At 36.5% G+C, this 17,261-nt stretch overlaps 1 protein-coding gene across 1 annotated transcript; it reads left to right on the forward strand.

The window, feature by feature from the left end:
* The first annotated feature begins 5,945 nt into the window (after positions 1-5,945).
* On the forward strand, positions 5,946-8,889 carry LOC104109620 (transcription factor CYCLOIDEA-like). The gene is made up of 4 exons (XM_009618971.4): positions 5,946-6,677; positions 7,072-7,437; positions 7,786-7,850; positions 8,692-8,889. Exons 1-3 carry the CDS (start codon positions 6,209-6,211, stop codon positions 7,836-7,838), a joined length of 888 nt encoding a protein of 295 aa, XP_009617266.1. The 5' UTR covers positions 5,946-6,208; the 3' UTR covers positions 7,839-7,850; positions 8,692-8,889.
* Positions 8,890-17,261: the final 8,372 nt, after the last annotated feature.

Here is a 17,261-nt window from a genome sequence, read left to right on the forward strand (position 1 = left end):
CCGACCAGGGTCCCACACAAAAAATCAAAAAAGAACAAGCCCAAGATTCCTAATTTTCCTTAGGGGCAGCTTCTTCTCCATTGAGGTCCTCCCCATTCTCGGACCCGCTCTTGCTGCCATCATCATCATCATCATCGGAAGAGGTCAGCACTCCAGCATCGGCTTCATGCTCTCTAGCCTTTATTATCTCGTCGGTAAGATCGAAACCTTGAGCATGGATCTCCTCAAGGGTTTCCCTCCGAGATTGGTGAGTTCAGCAATCCAATGTGCTCGAGTTTGAGTGGTCTCGGTTGCCTCTCTCGCTTGGACTTGAGCGGCTTCAGCATTGGCCCGGTAGACTGCCACGATCGCCTTTGCCTTGGCTTTTCCTTTTCGGCATCAGATTCGGCCTTTACAAGTTCGAAAGCCAACCGAGCCTCGAGCTCCTCTATTTTATTTGCCTGAGATGAGCTCTTCTCCTTCATGCCTCGAGCAGCCTCTTTTTCAGCAGCAAAGCGGTCCATACTTTCTTTCCACCCCAAGGTCTCCGCCTTCATCATGTCGACCTCCTCGCGGAATTTCTCGATCCTCTCGACCTTCTGTTGCAGCTGTGAGATAGAAATGCTAGCCACCGTTCCCGAATCGAGCCCATGATCTTTTAAGATTTTCATTACCTGCTCGATTAGGTCGGTCTGATCTTTGTGAGCCGTGGCCAACTCGACTCGGAGGTCCTTGATCTTTTCTTCTTTTTGCCCACCGAGAAGGTTGAGGGTGTTCCTATCCTCGGTAAGCCTTTAAATGTCGGCCTCGTACCGACTCAGCTCAGCTCGAGATTAAGAAAATGCTTCCCGATGAAGCACTGAGGCCTACGTAGAAAGAAGAAAAGAAGTTAGACAGGAATATAAAAAGGAACACAAGGTTAATACCTACAAAGGGAGTTAAGGCTTTCCCGATTCAGAGCTTGCTGCGCTTCGTTGAAAAGGCTTAATTCCTCGCCCGAGTCCTTCCTCGAGACCTCCAAGTTGCTTAGGCCGGTAGCATCTTCGACCTCAGTAAATTAATCACGGAAGGGGTCCTCCCTTCCATGTGCTCCTTCTATGGAGGGGGTCTTCAAGGCCCGAGCCTCTTGAATCATCTCTTTAGAAAACGAGGGGAGCAGCGGGGAGCCTCCAATTTCTATTTCCCCAAATGGATCAGTTGGGGCGTTCTCTCCATCTCGAGAGACCTCGAGATCAGCCCCTACAGCCGTACACACCGTTGGCTCATTATGGTAGGAGGAATCTTTAATCCTCGATGACTCGGGGACTTCGCCCAAGTCTCTTCCCGAGACCCCCTTGTCTTAAGATGGAGTCTCTGCAGCCTTCACCGATTCAATGGCCTTTGGGGCCTCGGTGCTCATTCCCACTCAGGCCATCAGCCCGGAGTCGTCTTTTTCCTCTTCTTCGTCTTCCTCCCTTAGATGTCGAATAGAGTCTTCGGTCAAAAGGATGATGTTCTTCTTCGGATTACGAGTCGCCTTCTTCTTAGGTTCTGGATCCTTGGAGGTTAAGGTCTTGTTCCTCTTTTTGTCCTTCGCCAGTTTCGGTCCCAGGATCGAAGTCTCCTCTTCACTAGATAGGGGCCTCATGACCGCACCCTTGCCCAGGCCTGTACACGAGAAAAAATGAATAAGTAGAAGAAGGGCATCTTAATCGAATCATCAAATACACAAAAAGTGGGCTTACCATGAGTCTTGGACTCCCATCGGCCCTTTGATAATTCGCTCCATGAGCGCTCAGCATATGTAAAGGTCAAGTCCAGGTTCCGAACCCAGCTCTCGAGGTCAGGAATCGCATGGGGCATCCAAGCGACCGCTATATCATGGAAAATGACATCGATGAGAAAAGACAAAGGAACAAATAATACATGGAAGCTAACTGTGAGACGGTACATACGATTCATGTTCTATTTCTCAGGAAATGGCATCTTCTCGACTGGGATTAGGTTGGAAGTCCTCACTCGAATGAACCGACCCATCCAGCCTCGATCCTTGTCCTCGTCTATGCTCGAGAATAACACTTTGGTAGCCCGACATTGGAGTTTTATTAACCCGCCTCGATAGAGGTGGGGGCTATACAATCTGATAAGGTGATCGAGGGTGAAAGGGAGCCCCTCGATTTTGCTCATGAAGAATCGGAGCATAATAATAATTCGCCAAAAGGAAGGATAGATTTGGCCTAGAGTTATTTGATATTGACAGCAAAAATTAACGATGACGGGGTCGAGGGGGCCCAGTGTGAAAGGGTAAGTATAAACACTTAGAAACCCTTCCACATGGGTGGTGATGTCTTCTTCGGGGGTCGGGATCACCAACTCTTTTCCCTCCTAGTTGTAGTCTTTCTTTACCTGCTTAAGGTATCCCTCAGTTATCGAGCATATATACCTCGACACTGGCTCGCATTGTCCAGGAATCGACGAGGCTTTATCGATCTTGAAATTAGAGTTTAGCGCGCATCCCTCAGGAATGCATTCCTCAAGAAGGGGTTCCACCGGCGTTTTCCCGACGACCGGTTAGGAAGATGTAGCAGCTTCTTTTTGTGGTACCGTTTTCGATGTTTTATCCATTTTTGTGTAAGTTTAAAGGAGAGAAAGATAATAGGACTTGGCGTTTGAGAAAGGATTAACAACAAAATCTGAAGATTTGTAAAGAGGAAGAACTTAAGAGATGTGAAAGCTTTGGAGATTAGAAGGAAGTGAAAGTAAAGTTTGAATCATTGAGGAAGGGGTATATTTATTGGATTCACGGTGACGGTTCAAAGGAACTAGTGGCCGACCACCAATTGACACTCATTAATGACTTGGAAAACTGTACCGACGGGACGTTTTGGTCACTTTCGTCGCTTACGTCACGGCGGTGACGTCATGGCAGGTCGAGGTAAAAATCGAAGGCTTAATTTGTTTCTTGTCATTACACTCCAAAAAATGAGGGGACTGTCTGTATATGGTTAAAACCGAGCCCACCCAATTTTTTTATCTGACCGAGACCAGGGATCTGCATCGAAGGTCGGCCCCGTAGTGGATCAGACCAAGGTACGAGGACAAAGTACCAAGTTCGGGATTCGAGGTACATGTCGAGATCGAGGCCAGCAGTGATCGAGACCGAATAAGACAGGCATCGAGCAACATCGAAGATAACATAATAACGGAATGGCGAAATATCTGTGATTGGTCGAAGATCATTGCGGAAATCTCGGAACAGATCAAATTAGAAACGGTTAATTAGCTAACCATGGGATTTTCTTCTGTAACTAGAGCTATACCATAAGTAGAATTTTTCTACTATATAAATGGGAGTATTAACGATTTGTAAGGACACATTGTTCACAGATATCAAAGTTATATAATTCTCTTTCTCGTTTATACTATTGTTCGTCAGTTTGTTATATTTTGATTGTTCTTACATCAACCAGTTCGAGGGTATCCAAACTTGAGGGCTGAGTTCCATTCTAACACTGGTTTGCTTTACTTTATAGTTTATTTCTATTGTTAATCTTCATATTTATCAATTGGTATTAAGTGAAATCACGTGTCTTTAGAACTAATACATTATAAGTTTAATTGTTATCCAATTTTAAGGGTAAACAAATTTGATCGAACCTTTTTGGAGTAAAGGCTGTCATAATTCATATACTCTGCTTTACCATGGCAAGCTGAATTTAGATAAAAGACAGCAACATATTCCAGAATTTAAAGTCATGCGATAAACTCAAGATACGACTGCATTCAATTTTTTTCCTAGAAAAAATTAATGAGATTATATGAAAATATTTTTAGATTTTAACATTTAATTTATGATGTACACATATTTGAATGCTCAATAATCCTTTTGTCGTATCATCTATATAGCCCTTAAAGGGAACTTTTGACCAAAAATAAAAACATATTCGAATGCTTAATCTCTGCTTTTCCAATTCATTAAAAAAAAAAAGAGAGATGGATATCATCGTTAACTATGGTTTAATAGCAAGAGATCTAAGTAGTATGAAAGTACTCTATTGTGCAAACAAGGTGAAAATAAAATTTTGTATACCTATAAAATTTGTTAAATCCCGTTAAGTTGTTAACATAAAAATAAACTTTTAATGTAAATAGCAAAAGTTTAGTTCAAAATTTGCTTTAGATAACAAGTTCAAATCTTAGGTATAGAATTCTATTTTTTTTAAATTACCTTGTTAAAATTTTTTGGCACCGCTAATAATTAAAAGGCTTAGTAGAACAATTATAAGAATATGCATTTCCCCTACCAGCCACCCCTAAGTACCGTTTGTCTGTTGGTGAGAATAACACATCAAACTGTTATCCTTTAAGAAAATACAAAAACTATGATATCCATATATTTTTTAAAACAAGAAACAGTATATACCTTTCTTTAAAAAAGAGGTTAACCTAGTTGAAATCATCCACCTCCCATTTAAAATTTGAGATTCGAATAATCGAGAGAGTAAAGTGGGAAAAGCCCACCATTGACGTTTCTACGGCTATATATACTAGCAATTAATTAAGGGGAAAACTAAAAATTTAAAGTTAAATAATTTTTTGAATATAAACGAATATCACTCCTTTTAAACTGGAAAAGAATATCATATAAAATGAAATAGAATAAGTTGTTCATTTGGAAATTAAAATTGTTAAATGTTGTGTTTACTATACCAGTACAAGGACTAGAAATGAAATTGAATGCCCCATATATCAAATATAGAAGAAAAACGTATTTGATTAAACATTTCCTCTATAGGGCTTTCTTTTAGAGAACCTAATGGAATGTTTATGGATTTCGCTATGGGTGAAAGACTGAGACATTAGGGTTTTTCTTTCCGGAGAAATTAGGGACAATAGAGGCGGATCCAGGATTTAAACTCTATGGGTTCAACTTTGAAATTTCTTAACATTGAACCTATTATATTTTTAAATTTATGGATTCATATCTATTATTTTTTCAATTTTAATAAATTTTTACACATAAATTTTTACTTCGCATCGAAAATTATGGGTTCAATTAAACACGTAACTCCCACATTGCATTCGCCCTTAAGGGACGGTGCAGTGGCGGAGCCACCCTTGTATAAGGAGTGTCAATTGGATACTCTTTTATCGAAAATTACACTATATAGATAGATAAAAAAAAATTATGTATAAATTATACATGTTGTATCTCCTTGACTTCTTCAAGTATTTACTATTTAGTGAAAATTTTGGCTATGTTGCTAAGTTAGTAGATCACATTAGTAATTTGATTGAAGTGATGAGCTCCCAATCTGAAGAAGCCAGTCAGAACAAACAGAAATTAGGTTGTCTTTTTGTGTAGGACGATAGAGAAAAGTACGTATATCTGTCCACTTTAAACGCTGAGTCCAAACATAAAGCTCACGGGGTTAATCCCAGCCCTAGCTTCTTCAATTATTCTATATTTGGAGTCTCTTCAATTTTTCAAACCTAATGAATCTACTCTTCTCTTTGTCCATAAATGTGTGCCTTTGTTATAGATAGAGATCCAATAATTGTTTATGAGTTTCCATCACTTTCGTTGTTGGTTCCTTAGGGCAAGTTTCTGAAGTTGATCATCAGAACCACTACGTTTAATAGATATTCTCCATAGCCAAAAATCAATAGAAACTTATAGCTTTTCTTTTATGAATTAACCAGATTAAAAAAGAAAAAAAGTATATTGATACTCACCGAGTTCGAATTAATTTTAATCATATTAATTTGTGCGGTTACTTTATAGGTCTATAATATTTGCTATGAGTTTTTAATCTTTATGATAGATTTATATGTCACTAGAAAATATAGAAAACATTTCATGCTGGAAAAACTAAATTTGTTATGATAATAATTATTACGTATTATTCTTGTTGTTTGTTAAATTAAGATAGACTTAAATGAAGCGATATAGTAAGCGAGAATTCCCCTAACTTTCCCCTAGTTGTCTCACCGATTGATTTAAAAAGCTCCTTCTTTCTTGTCTTTAGAACACATTCTCAGTTTAGCAATCCTAGCCTTAGGGGGGCAAAAAAAGGAGAAAGAATTCTCCATCCTTTGTTTTGGTGAAAGCCAAAACACTCTTAATGCATGGAGCTTGTGTGCAGTTGTTGTAATTACTTGCTTTAAAAAGATTTTTGTTTCTTCAATATTTTTTAGAGAGAGAAGGAATCCAAATTCCACAACCCTAATTAAATTTCCTTTGACCAAAATGTTCCCTGCCAGTAACAGTACTGGAAACCCTCCTCCTCACCCTTCATTATCCTTTCACAGCTCCTCTCCCTTTCTTGGCCTCAATGGTAACCAAATTCTCCTTCATCATTACCAAAATCAGTTATCTTCTCATCACTTTGCTAAGAACATGACACTCTCAGCAAACAATATTATCAACTCTCCAAAATACCATCAAAATCATAGTGATAATTCCTTAAGGTCATTTCCCATCAACAAGAAACCCAAGAAAAGAGAGAGGTTTAGTAAAATTTTAACATCTCAAGGTCCAAGAGATCGGAGAGTGAGATTGTCCATTGCCATTGCTCGAAAGTTCTTTGATCTTCAAGAAATACTAGGTTTTGATAAACCAAGCAAAACCCTTGATTGGCTTTTCACTAACTCGAAACTAGCCATTGAGGAGCTCGCTAATTGGTCAACTCATCAGGATCATCACCCAAAGATTGCAGGTTCGATCCCAATCCTCAGTATTAGAATGAGTCTTATTAGGTTTTTTTCTAGGGAAGGCTCTCCCACCCTCCGCGAGTCCCTTCTTGTCCTGCTTAGAACTCGAAAATTAGGACATCTCCACCTTCATAAGATGGAGGTAAGGACTCCGTACACATTACCCTCTCATGACCTCATTTGTGAGATTTCACTAGGTTTGTTGTCGTTGTTATTGTTGTTGATCCAAAAGAATCGCTTGAGAACTAACTACATACTTGAAGTTAGTCAGCTTCTATTAGCATAGTATTGTTTTAACTTTGAAAACCTCCTTTAAGCTCTAGAAATGAATATGCTTTTTGATGTATAGTCCTTTCTAGCTAGTGACAATATTTCAAATATTCTATTTTATTTATGTAGGAGCAACGAAGTCGAGCTGCAATGAGACCGCCAAGGATTGTGCTTCACAGTGTGAAGACCTGGCCATAACAACAAATGAGGGTTCGGAAAGAAAGCCCAAAAGAGCAAAAGAAAAGAAAGAAGTAAAAGATGAGGCAACAGATCTTGTCCTAGTTGCAAGAGAGTCAAGGGCGAAGGCAAGAGCAAGAGCTAGGGAAAGAACAATCAAGAAAATGTGGAGTAGAATTGAAACTAGCCAGAGGTCAACTTCTCAGTTGATCAGATCTAGTTTTCACCCAAATTTCTCTGCTCCTATAGAGTCATCAACTACCTACTATGGTAGCTCTTCTTTCAACACTGAGAATTTGGACAAGGGCACAACTTCAGGTTATAAATTAATTAATGCTTATCTTAATTACGAGTTTAAGTTATATACACTGTCGGTGTAAGAAGTTTTACACCATCAGGCCACTTTTACATGTTGTAGAGGGTAATCTGTCTAATTTTCAAGATTACAATTGAAAATTACAAATTCTACAGTTTAAGAAAGGTTACATATAGATATTATTTGGGTGACTTGATAGTATAAATAATTCTTTATATTGACGATGTATATAATTTAAACTCAAAATTTATAATAATTATCTTACAATTGATTTAATTGTATAAATATTTTTTTCACCATCGGTGCATAAAATTTAAACTCAATATCATTTCAATGTTCTTTTTTTCCAGAACTTCAAGGTCGCTGGAAACAATGGGACTCAAGTCATAGCAATCAAATCTAATATGGGAACAGTGTAAGCTAAACTTTCTTGTTTTTAAGGTTTGATACTTCATATAGGTGCTTTGTTTCTTTCTCCGTTTTCTCTCTCTCCACAAGTATGGAATGTGGTTTTTGGTATAGGGCAAATTTAAAAATTTAGATTTAATGGGTTGTAAACTTTATATTCTCACCGATGAACTATTAGACTTTTGTAATGATGGGTTTAAAATTTAATATATGTATTAGTAAATTTATAATTTTTTTCACATATATATTTAGGTAAAAACTTACTCACATTGGATGTTTAGTCAATTAACATGACACATATGTCTTGCATATATATCTATAGTCTAACTACACTACTGCTGGAATGTCCATGCTTGTAAGTCTACCGAGTATTTTCTTATGTATGTTTCCCATACTGATACATGTTTGTGAAATTGTATTTTAAATAATTTGAGAAAAGATGGAGAAATCAGAAGATTTCTTCTCGACAATTAAAAATGATTTAATTACAAAATAACTTATCACCTATCGAAATCACTAATCAATTAGATAAGTTGATTGTCTGAGTTTTACGGTTTTACCTAGTCTTTACTCCAAACCAACAAACACAAAATCTTTTTTTTTAACAAACATTTGTCACTTAGGTTTATATGTATGACATACAAAATAGATAACTCTTTGAAATAAGACATATTTGATACTGTGTATATAAAAAATAAAATAAATCCTCTACTATAACAATGTAAAATTCACTGATGCTGTAGAAATCAATTACATTTTATTTAGCACGCATAAGTTAAATCCTTTGCTTAATAACATCTTCATACATATATATGTCACACTGTCACAGCTTTAGAATCGTTTGCCAGGTGGTAAATGACTTCAGCTATCTCTTACAACAAAGTCACAGTCCTTTCTAACAAGGCTTCTCAAATTGGACTTTCATGAACGCGATCAGAGGCGGAGTTGAAGTTCTAGCTAAGGGTTTGACACAATTCAGTAACTTTGATCAAAACCTTATATTTGTGTTATGAAATACATTGAATATGTATACGTAATTTATTCAAAATCCAATAAGTTATTTTTTCTAGAATTTAGAACTTAAAAACTCAAAATTCTAAATCCAACCCCGTGAAGATCTCATCTACCATGAGTCATAAGATATATGCCATCTTCAATTCAAGCAGAAACTATTGGAGGTCTAGAAGTGGGGAATTACATTTCACTTACCCTGAGATCCAAGTGTGATTGCTTCTAGTTATATGCATTTGCCCTAAAAATAGATTAAAACATAACATAAAAATTCTTCGTCGAAAATATAAATAGAATCTGAAAGATAATTACATTTATTGTTTCCATCGTATCTGTGTTATACTAAAAGTATGAAGCTTCTAATTAAAATTTATTTATCTTTTTTACCTTTTAAAAATTAATTTGATACTAAACAAAATAGTCTTTTAATTATTTTTCTAAATTTTAGGGATTTAAAATAAATTAAATTTTTTAGTTTAAATCTTTCTTTATTTGAACTTTTACGTAATTAATTCTAATATTTAGGACTCACGCATACTGTAGCTAAATGGGATCAACATTCGTTATTTTCAGGATTCTTACAATTATTTTAATTTTTGTTTTTTAAATCAAACATATTATTTAATTTTTCTTTTTTTATAATTGTGCATCCATTGATATGAGTAAGAGTTATAGTGCACTGTTAACGTAATAAGTGCTCTTGACGACGTCTGCGGTATTTCCCAAAGTTCCTCAGACTTTGATCCGATGAAGACTTGTGTCACTTTTCAGTTTTTACTGATTCAAAATTAATGGAAAAAATCTAATGATTACTACTACAACTACTACTGTAATAAGGTTGATATTCATATAATACTCCTTAACAACTGTCCTACTACAGCAATAGAAAAGACAAAGTTAAAACCTTGTTTGAATGACGTGCGTAAAACCTGGGAAAACAAAGCAGAATAACTTGGGAACGTAAGAGGCAGAAGATCTGCTGCTCTCTGGGCATTAACAATATTTTTTCTTGCAATGGAATGGAAGAAGACACTGTGACCTATAAAGTGAAAGAAGAAACAAACACTGAATTTAATACTCCCTCCTAATTTATTCAATGGTATTTGATTGAGCACAAAGTTTAGAAAAAAAAATATAAGACTTTTAAAATGTATACTCTAAATTCTAAAATGAGTTATAAATATTTTATATGGTTATTAATTGACTCACTAAATATAAAATTGGTAATTTGAAGTTATTATTATTAAATAGGTATCCTTTTTTCGAGATTGAAAAAAACGTAAGAAGTGTCAAATAAATTGAAACGGGCTAGAGGTAGTATGTTAAAGCTAGAAGAAGGTCGAACATGTAAACTTGAATTGTGGGAGAATCTCCTCCATGGTTCCGCTTAGACACAGTTTGCTACTACGGATTAATATAATTCATGTATATGCTGAAATTCTAATAAATTTTACAAATATTATCTTAAGAAAGATATTATAGCTATAATTAAATTAAAATGTGCATCGCTAGGAACTTCAACACAACCCTTTTGATGGTGCATGCGGTCGCTGATTTTGCACTACCATTGTCAGTAGCTTTGAAGGTCCAAGCATGGTTCAGAATTCAGACCAGATGGGACATGCGAGATTTGATCAATTGTTGTAGTCAATACCAGATTTTTCTTTTGTTTGGTGAAGTTTGATTTGAGTATTTAAATACGCAATGATAGCTGTAAAAATTGACTTAATTAGAACCCATAATTTTCGGTGCATAACATAAATTTATGTATTAAAAAAGTCAAATATTCGATGTGAATTCATAACTTTAAAAGCATAATGAATTAAATACAAAAAATCTTAAAGGTTGAATCCATATAGTTTAAATTCTAGATCCGCCTCTGATAGACGACATATGTATTATATATGCTAATACATATATAATATGTGTATAACCGTATATAATTAGTATATTTATGTATATCGGCTAAAAAAACTAAACAGTAAATCCGACCAACTATTTATGTAGAGATTTAATTTATCGAAACTGTAAAAGTCAAAAGTAGTTAATCAGCGTAATTATCATTATCATTATAATTATAATTAATAAAGGAATATGTATATGAGTACGCGAATAGACCTTGAAAAGAAAATCAAATGTTTAATAGACACAACTAAAAGAAGGTATCTAAATTGAATTTTATGCCCAATTTAGAGGGTCGTCTATGTATTTGACCCATGACAAGGTGGGTTGCTCTGATGGTAAGCACCCTCCACTTTCAACCAAGAGGTTGTGAGTTCGAGTCACCCCAAGAGCAAGGTGGGAAATCCTCCACTTCCAACCAAGAGGTTGTGAGTTCGAGTCACCCCAAGAGCAAGAGCAAGGTGGGAAACCCTCCACTTCCAACCAAGAGGTTGTGAGTTCGAATCACCCCAAGAGTAAGGTGGGAAGTTTTTGAAGGGAAGGATGTCGAGGGTCATTTGGAAACAGCCTCTCTACCCCAGGGTAGGGGTAAGGTCTGCGTACACACTACCCTCCCCAGACCCCACTAATGGGATTATACTGGGTTGTTGTTGTTGTTGTCTATGTATTTGACCTATCTTCTGGTTTAATTTTTGAACGAAAGCTAGCTATCCTTCAAAATGTACTATTCAGAACTAAAACGAATAGTGCTAAACTTCTAAGTAATGTTTTTCATTTCGTGTGTTCCTCATTCTTATCATAATATTTGGCACGTTTACGTGATTATAATGTGTGTTGAACATAAACCTTTTGTCATGTTTAATTTATTGCTAATTATTATGTAACGACCTGGTCGGTCGTATTGAGTATTACAATCATGTTTTCCCATTTACTTCTCAAATTGTACTTTATAGTTGTTGTGTGAATTGGTGGGGTAATTGATTCGGGTTCAGTGAGACTTTTGAAGGAATTAGAACACTTAGTTCCAAGGTTTAAAGCTTAAGTTAAAATAGTGACCGGATGCGGACTTATATGTAAACGACCTCGGATTCGAATTTTAATGATTCCAATAGCTCCGTATGGTGATTTTGGACTTAGAAACGTGTCCGGAAAATTATTTGGAGGTCCGTAGTGGAATTTGGCTTGAATTGCCGAAAGTTGAATTTTTGGGAAGTTTGACCGGAGGTTGACTTTTTGATATCGAGGTCGGAATCTGATTCTGAAAATTGAAATACGTCCGTAATGTGAAATGTGACTTGTGTACAAAATTTGAGGTCAATCCGACGTGATTTGATAGGTTCCGGAGTCGTTTGTAGAAATTAGAAATTTCAAAGTTTATTAGGCTTGAATTGGGGTGTAATTCATGGTTTTAGCGTTGTTTTAGGTGATTTGAGGGTTTGACTAAGTTCGTATGATATTTTAGGACTTGTTGGTATATTTGGTTGAGGTCCTGAGGGGCTCGGGTGAGTTTCGGATGGTTAACGGGTTAGATTTTAGACTTGGAACTCTGCTGGAATTTTTCTGATGCACCATCTGGTTTCCTTCATCGCGTTTGCGAAGAGGAATCTCAGGCAAGCAGGATTTACTCTTCGCATTCGCGAGGTGGTCTCGCGTTCGCTAAGAGGAGCTGGGTTGTGCATCGCGTTCGCCAAGGGGAGCTCGCGTTCGCGAAGAAGGGCTCCGTAAAGTATCGCGTTCGCGAGCAATGTCTCGCATTCGCGAAGAACAAATGTTGGGAAGCACATTTTGTGCTTTGCGAACGCGAGGGACCTGTCGCGTTCGCGAAGAAGAGAGGTCTGGACAGAAAGTTTAAGTCCAGAAAGTGGGACTTCGTCCCATTTTCCATTTATAACGATTTGGAGCTCGGATTGAGGCGAAATTTGGGCGGTTTTCAGAGAAAATAATGGGGTAAGTGTTCTTAACTCAATATTGGTTAAATTACCCAAATCCATGGTTATTTTTATCATTTAATTGGTGAATTAAATTGGAAAAGTTTGAAAACCCTCTTAGTTTAAATTGAGGATTTGAAGGCCGAGTTGTGGTCGGATTTGAGTAATTTTGGTATGGTTGGACTCGTGGTTAAATGGGGGTTCGGATTTTGTAATTTTTATCGGATTCCGAGACGTGGGCCCCACGGATGATTTTTGGGGCGCAATTTCGGATTTTTAGAAAATATTAGTATTTTGATATGGAATTAATTCCTATAATTTTTGTCGGCTGAATCAAATTATTTTGACTAGATTCGAGCCGTTTGGAAGTTGATACGCGCATAATGGGATTTCTGGAGCATTGTTTAACTTGCTCGGCATTGGATTTGGCTTGTTCGAGGTAAGTAACTCTTCTAATCTTGGAGTTGAGGGTATGAACCCTGAATATATGTATTATGTGAATTGTTGGGAGGTGACGCACATGTTAGGTGACGGGCGTGTGGGCGTGCACTCTAAAATTTGTGACATAATTGTTTTTGTAAAATTTTGTAGTTAAATAATCTTGGCATTTTCCATGCGGTTTTATGAGTTAGAGAAATTAAGCTGAAAAGCATATTAAAAATCATGATTGAGGCTATGTGTCAGTACTATTGGGACCCACAGAGGTCATATTGCTGTGAATTATTTGTTTTAAATTGAAAATTCATACTCAGTCATATTCATTTCATTGCATATCATAACTTAGTTTTATGACTCTATTTTGATGCATATAAATATTTTGGGCCGATTGCCCTATTTTACTGAAATGCCCGAGTGGCTTGAGAGGTTTATGATTAAGTGAGGCCGAGGGCCTGATTTGTGAGGAAGAGTGTGGATCGGGGCTGTCCGCCTGCAGCATACTTTATTATTATAGCTCGTGAGTTGTCCGTGCAGCACGTGAGTTGTCCGTGCAGATTATAGCGCTTGGGCTGAAGGAGCCCCTCCGGAGTCTGTACACACCCCCAGTGAGCGCAGGTACCTACTGAGTGCGAGTGCCGAGTGCTGAGTGACTGGGAGGCATGAGTGATTGTGAGGTATGCCCGAGTGGCAAGAGTGATTGTGAGGTATGCCCGAGTGGCACGAGTGACTGTGAGGTTTGCCCGAGGGGTTGTATATGAGTGATGTTCTGCCCGAGGGGCTGTTTATGATTTTATCACTGAATTGCATCGCATTTGCATGCACACATGACATAAGGCATAGAGATGTATTTTTCCTCATGCTGTACAATATCACATCATTCATGATTTCTCACACATTTGTTGTACATGGGTTATCCGGAAGGAAAATGAAACATATTATTTATTATTGAGAATATCTTTGGAGAAATTTATTGTTTTCAAACTATTCGTATTATTGGCAACTTTGGCAAACGATTTGGGTTTTCACTGATGTATTTGAAAGAAAGAACTACTATTTTTTTTTGAAATCATTACTTGGCTAAGTATTTTATCCCTGAGTTACTTCTGATATTATTTTCTTTATGTTGTTATGGATTGTTGTGGACTATTGGTTTTGGACCTGACCTTGGTGGAAGCTCGTCACTACTTTCAACCTACGGGTAGGTTTATTACTTACTCAGTACATGGGGCCGGTTGTACTGATACTACTCTTCTGCACATTGCGTACAGATGTTAGCTGTTGTTGTTGCTGTGCTCGATGGTTGCGGGATTTGAAGATGTATCTGCGTTCCTGTTGTAGCTGCCTCTTGTTCAGGGTAGCCTTAGGTTTATAAAAGCTCTGTTTATGTATTATTCAAACAGACTATGTATTTATTTTATTTCCGCTTTGTATACTCTATTCTTAGAAGCTCATGATTTGTACTACCAGTTCTTAGGGAAATGTATCGGTTTTAGATATTTTCTTTTAATTAATTTTATTGGAATTGGATAGTTGAAAATTGACTTACCTAACGAATTGGGTTAGGTGCCATCACAAACTAGTAAAATTTTGGATCGTGACATATTAAAAGAAAACTTTCGTTTTAAAAGGTTTTTGAATGAACTTTGTTACTTAATCAGCGTAATCTGAAAGGAGCAGTAGTTGTAGAAAAATGATATAATACGTCATGCAATCAAATCGGTCCAATTACTTGAAGTGAAACCAGTGGTTATGCAAATTCAGTGTCTGCTCAGGGGCTTCAAATCATTGGAAAATAGCATTGCTGTCGTCAAGCTAGCTCACCAATATAGTCATCCATGCTCTAAAGGAGTCCGGAACTAAAATGTGATTCTTTTAAATTCAAAAAAATCAAAATGTATGGAAAAAAAACTGATGACCGAAATATATGTAACGCCATTTTATAAGGCGATATACCTTAACGGCCGTTTTTCCAGTTAAGTATAGCGCCCTTATTTAAGGCGTTATATTTGAACGCAAACGGGCGGGAAGGTATAGCGTGTTAACTTAAGGCGCTATAGTATAACGCCCTTACCTAAGGCGCTATACTTACATAAATAATCGTCATTTCCCCTTCCCCAGCAAAACAAAACGGTCCCCTCCCCCTCCCCCCATTGTTAACCAAAAAAAGCTCGAGTGGAGCCCACCGGTCCCACAAAAAGTATAGATTCTCAGTCCCACATCGTATCTAAGGCGTTATCTCGTAGTGGGTTGCTTGTTTCGGCTCCAAATCACCAAATCTTCAACTTTCCAAAAATTTTAAATCGAGGTATTTCGACTTATTTTATGTTAAAATTTGTGTATAAAAAATGCCAATTAGTTATTTTTACTGTGTTCTATGTTATTTCGTGATTGTTTTGCGATATAATTAATTTATTATTTTTTATCCGGATTATATTATTAGTGTGCTAAAAAAATTAGTAAAATAGAGAAATTGTTATTATTTGTTTAAAAAAATATTAATTAGTTACTTTTTACTGTGGTATATATTTTTTCGTGATTGTTTTGTGATTAAATTAATTTGTTATTTTTATTTGGTTTAGATTATTTATTTGCTAAAAGACTAGTAAAATAGATAAATTATTATTTTAGAAATAATTAATTTTATTTAGATGTTATTGTTGTACATATATGAATATGTGACTTTAGTTCTCTGTAGTGGTATCTTGTGCCCTAATGTAGTACTCATATTTATAATGTAGTGCCCTTTTAGCGTAGTAAAATGTAGTGCCCTTTAGCGTAGTATATTTATAGTTATTGAAATTAATCATTTAAGTACCTGTTAAACCCAAAAATATCTCAAAAAAACTGATAGTTCAAACACAATCTCTCTCCAATTCTAGTCAACAAACGTAAGAAAATAACATGAGAAAACAACAATATGTATCAAACTAAGTATTGTTATATGAATATTTAATAATTAAATTAATAATTAATTATTTAATTTTATTATAGTCAAAAATAGGTGAGTAACAAACAAACATATAAAATAATAAACTAACATATAAAATAACAGATCTATTAAGTGATAAATTGAAGAAATTTTCTCATCATGAACACAAGAATATTGGATTCCTTGGTGCTACTGGGCCTCAAATATCGAGTCCGAAACCAAAATGTGGTTTATTTGGACTCAAACTAAGTATTGTTATATGAATATTTAATAATTAAATCTTGTATAGTTATGAAACTTAATTATTTAATTTTATTATAGTCAAAAATAGGTGAGTAACGAACAAACATATAAAATTATAAAGTAACATATAAAATATAAAATTATAATATAGAAAATATATCAACCTAATTAACAATATAGTAAAAATATCGAATAAATTTTAATATTAAAGATATTACAATATATTTAAAGATGTTAAGCAATAAAAAAAAATACTTTAATTAATATTGTTCAATTTACAGTAGTCATCATGGAGGTTCCGCCTGTGCATCCCGGACCTGCCTCGCTAGAGCTACTGTTGCTACAGGACGAGCATAGGTCTTCGTACATATGGGAGGAGCAGTTATTGGCCCAGACGTTCCGTGCTAGAAGAGTAGACGATATGTGAGACTTTCTTAGGGCCCACCATATCCATCCCCGTATAGTCAGACGCTTTCAGGATACAGGTTTCTATAGGATTATAGAGATCGGCCGGCTGCAGCTGGATTGGTCGTTGATCACGGCTTTGATAGAGCGGTGGCGACCGGAAACGCACACATTTCATTTACCCATTGGCGAGGCTACCATCACGCTTCAGGGTGTGGAGGTTATATATGGGCTACCGGTTGATGGACATCCTGTAGCTTTACCGCATGCTATCAGAGATTATACGGGATTGCAGTACATGGAGATGTTGCAGCGGCTCACCGATTTCCAGCCAGTGGGTGAGGCTGCATTGGTTAGGGTAGTCATCTGCAGTTAACGCCCGTCCAGCTGCATCTGGAGGCGATGCATGCGGACATTACGGATGATACACCGAATCTTCATATTAACCGGTACACGAGGTTGTTGATGCTGCTTATGTTTGGAGGGGTATTATTCACGAACACTTCTGAAAACCTAGTCAGCTTGAGATTTCTTCATCATCTTGAGCGGCTAGATGATTTAC

This window comes from Nicotiana tomentosiformis, chromosome 9 (genome assembly GCF_000390325.3).
Source record: "Nicotiana tomentosiformis chromosome 9, ASM39032v3, whole genome shotgun sequence".
Taxonomy (NCBI): domain Eukaryota; kingdom Viridiplantae; phylum Streptophyta; class Magnoliopsida; order Solanales; family Solanaceae; genus Nicotiana; species Nicotiana tomentosiformis.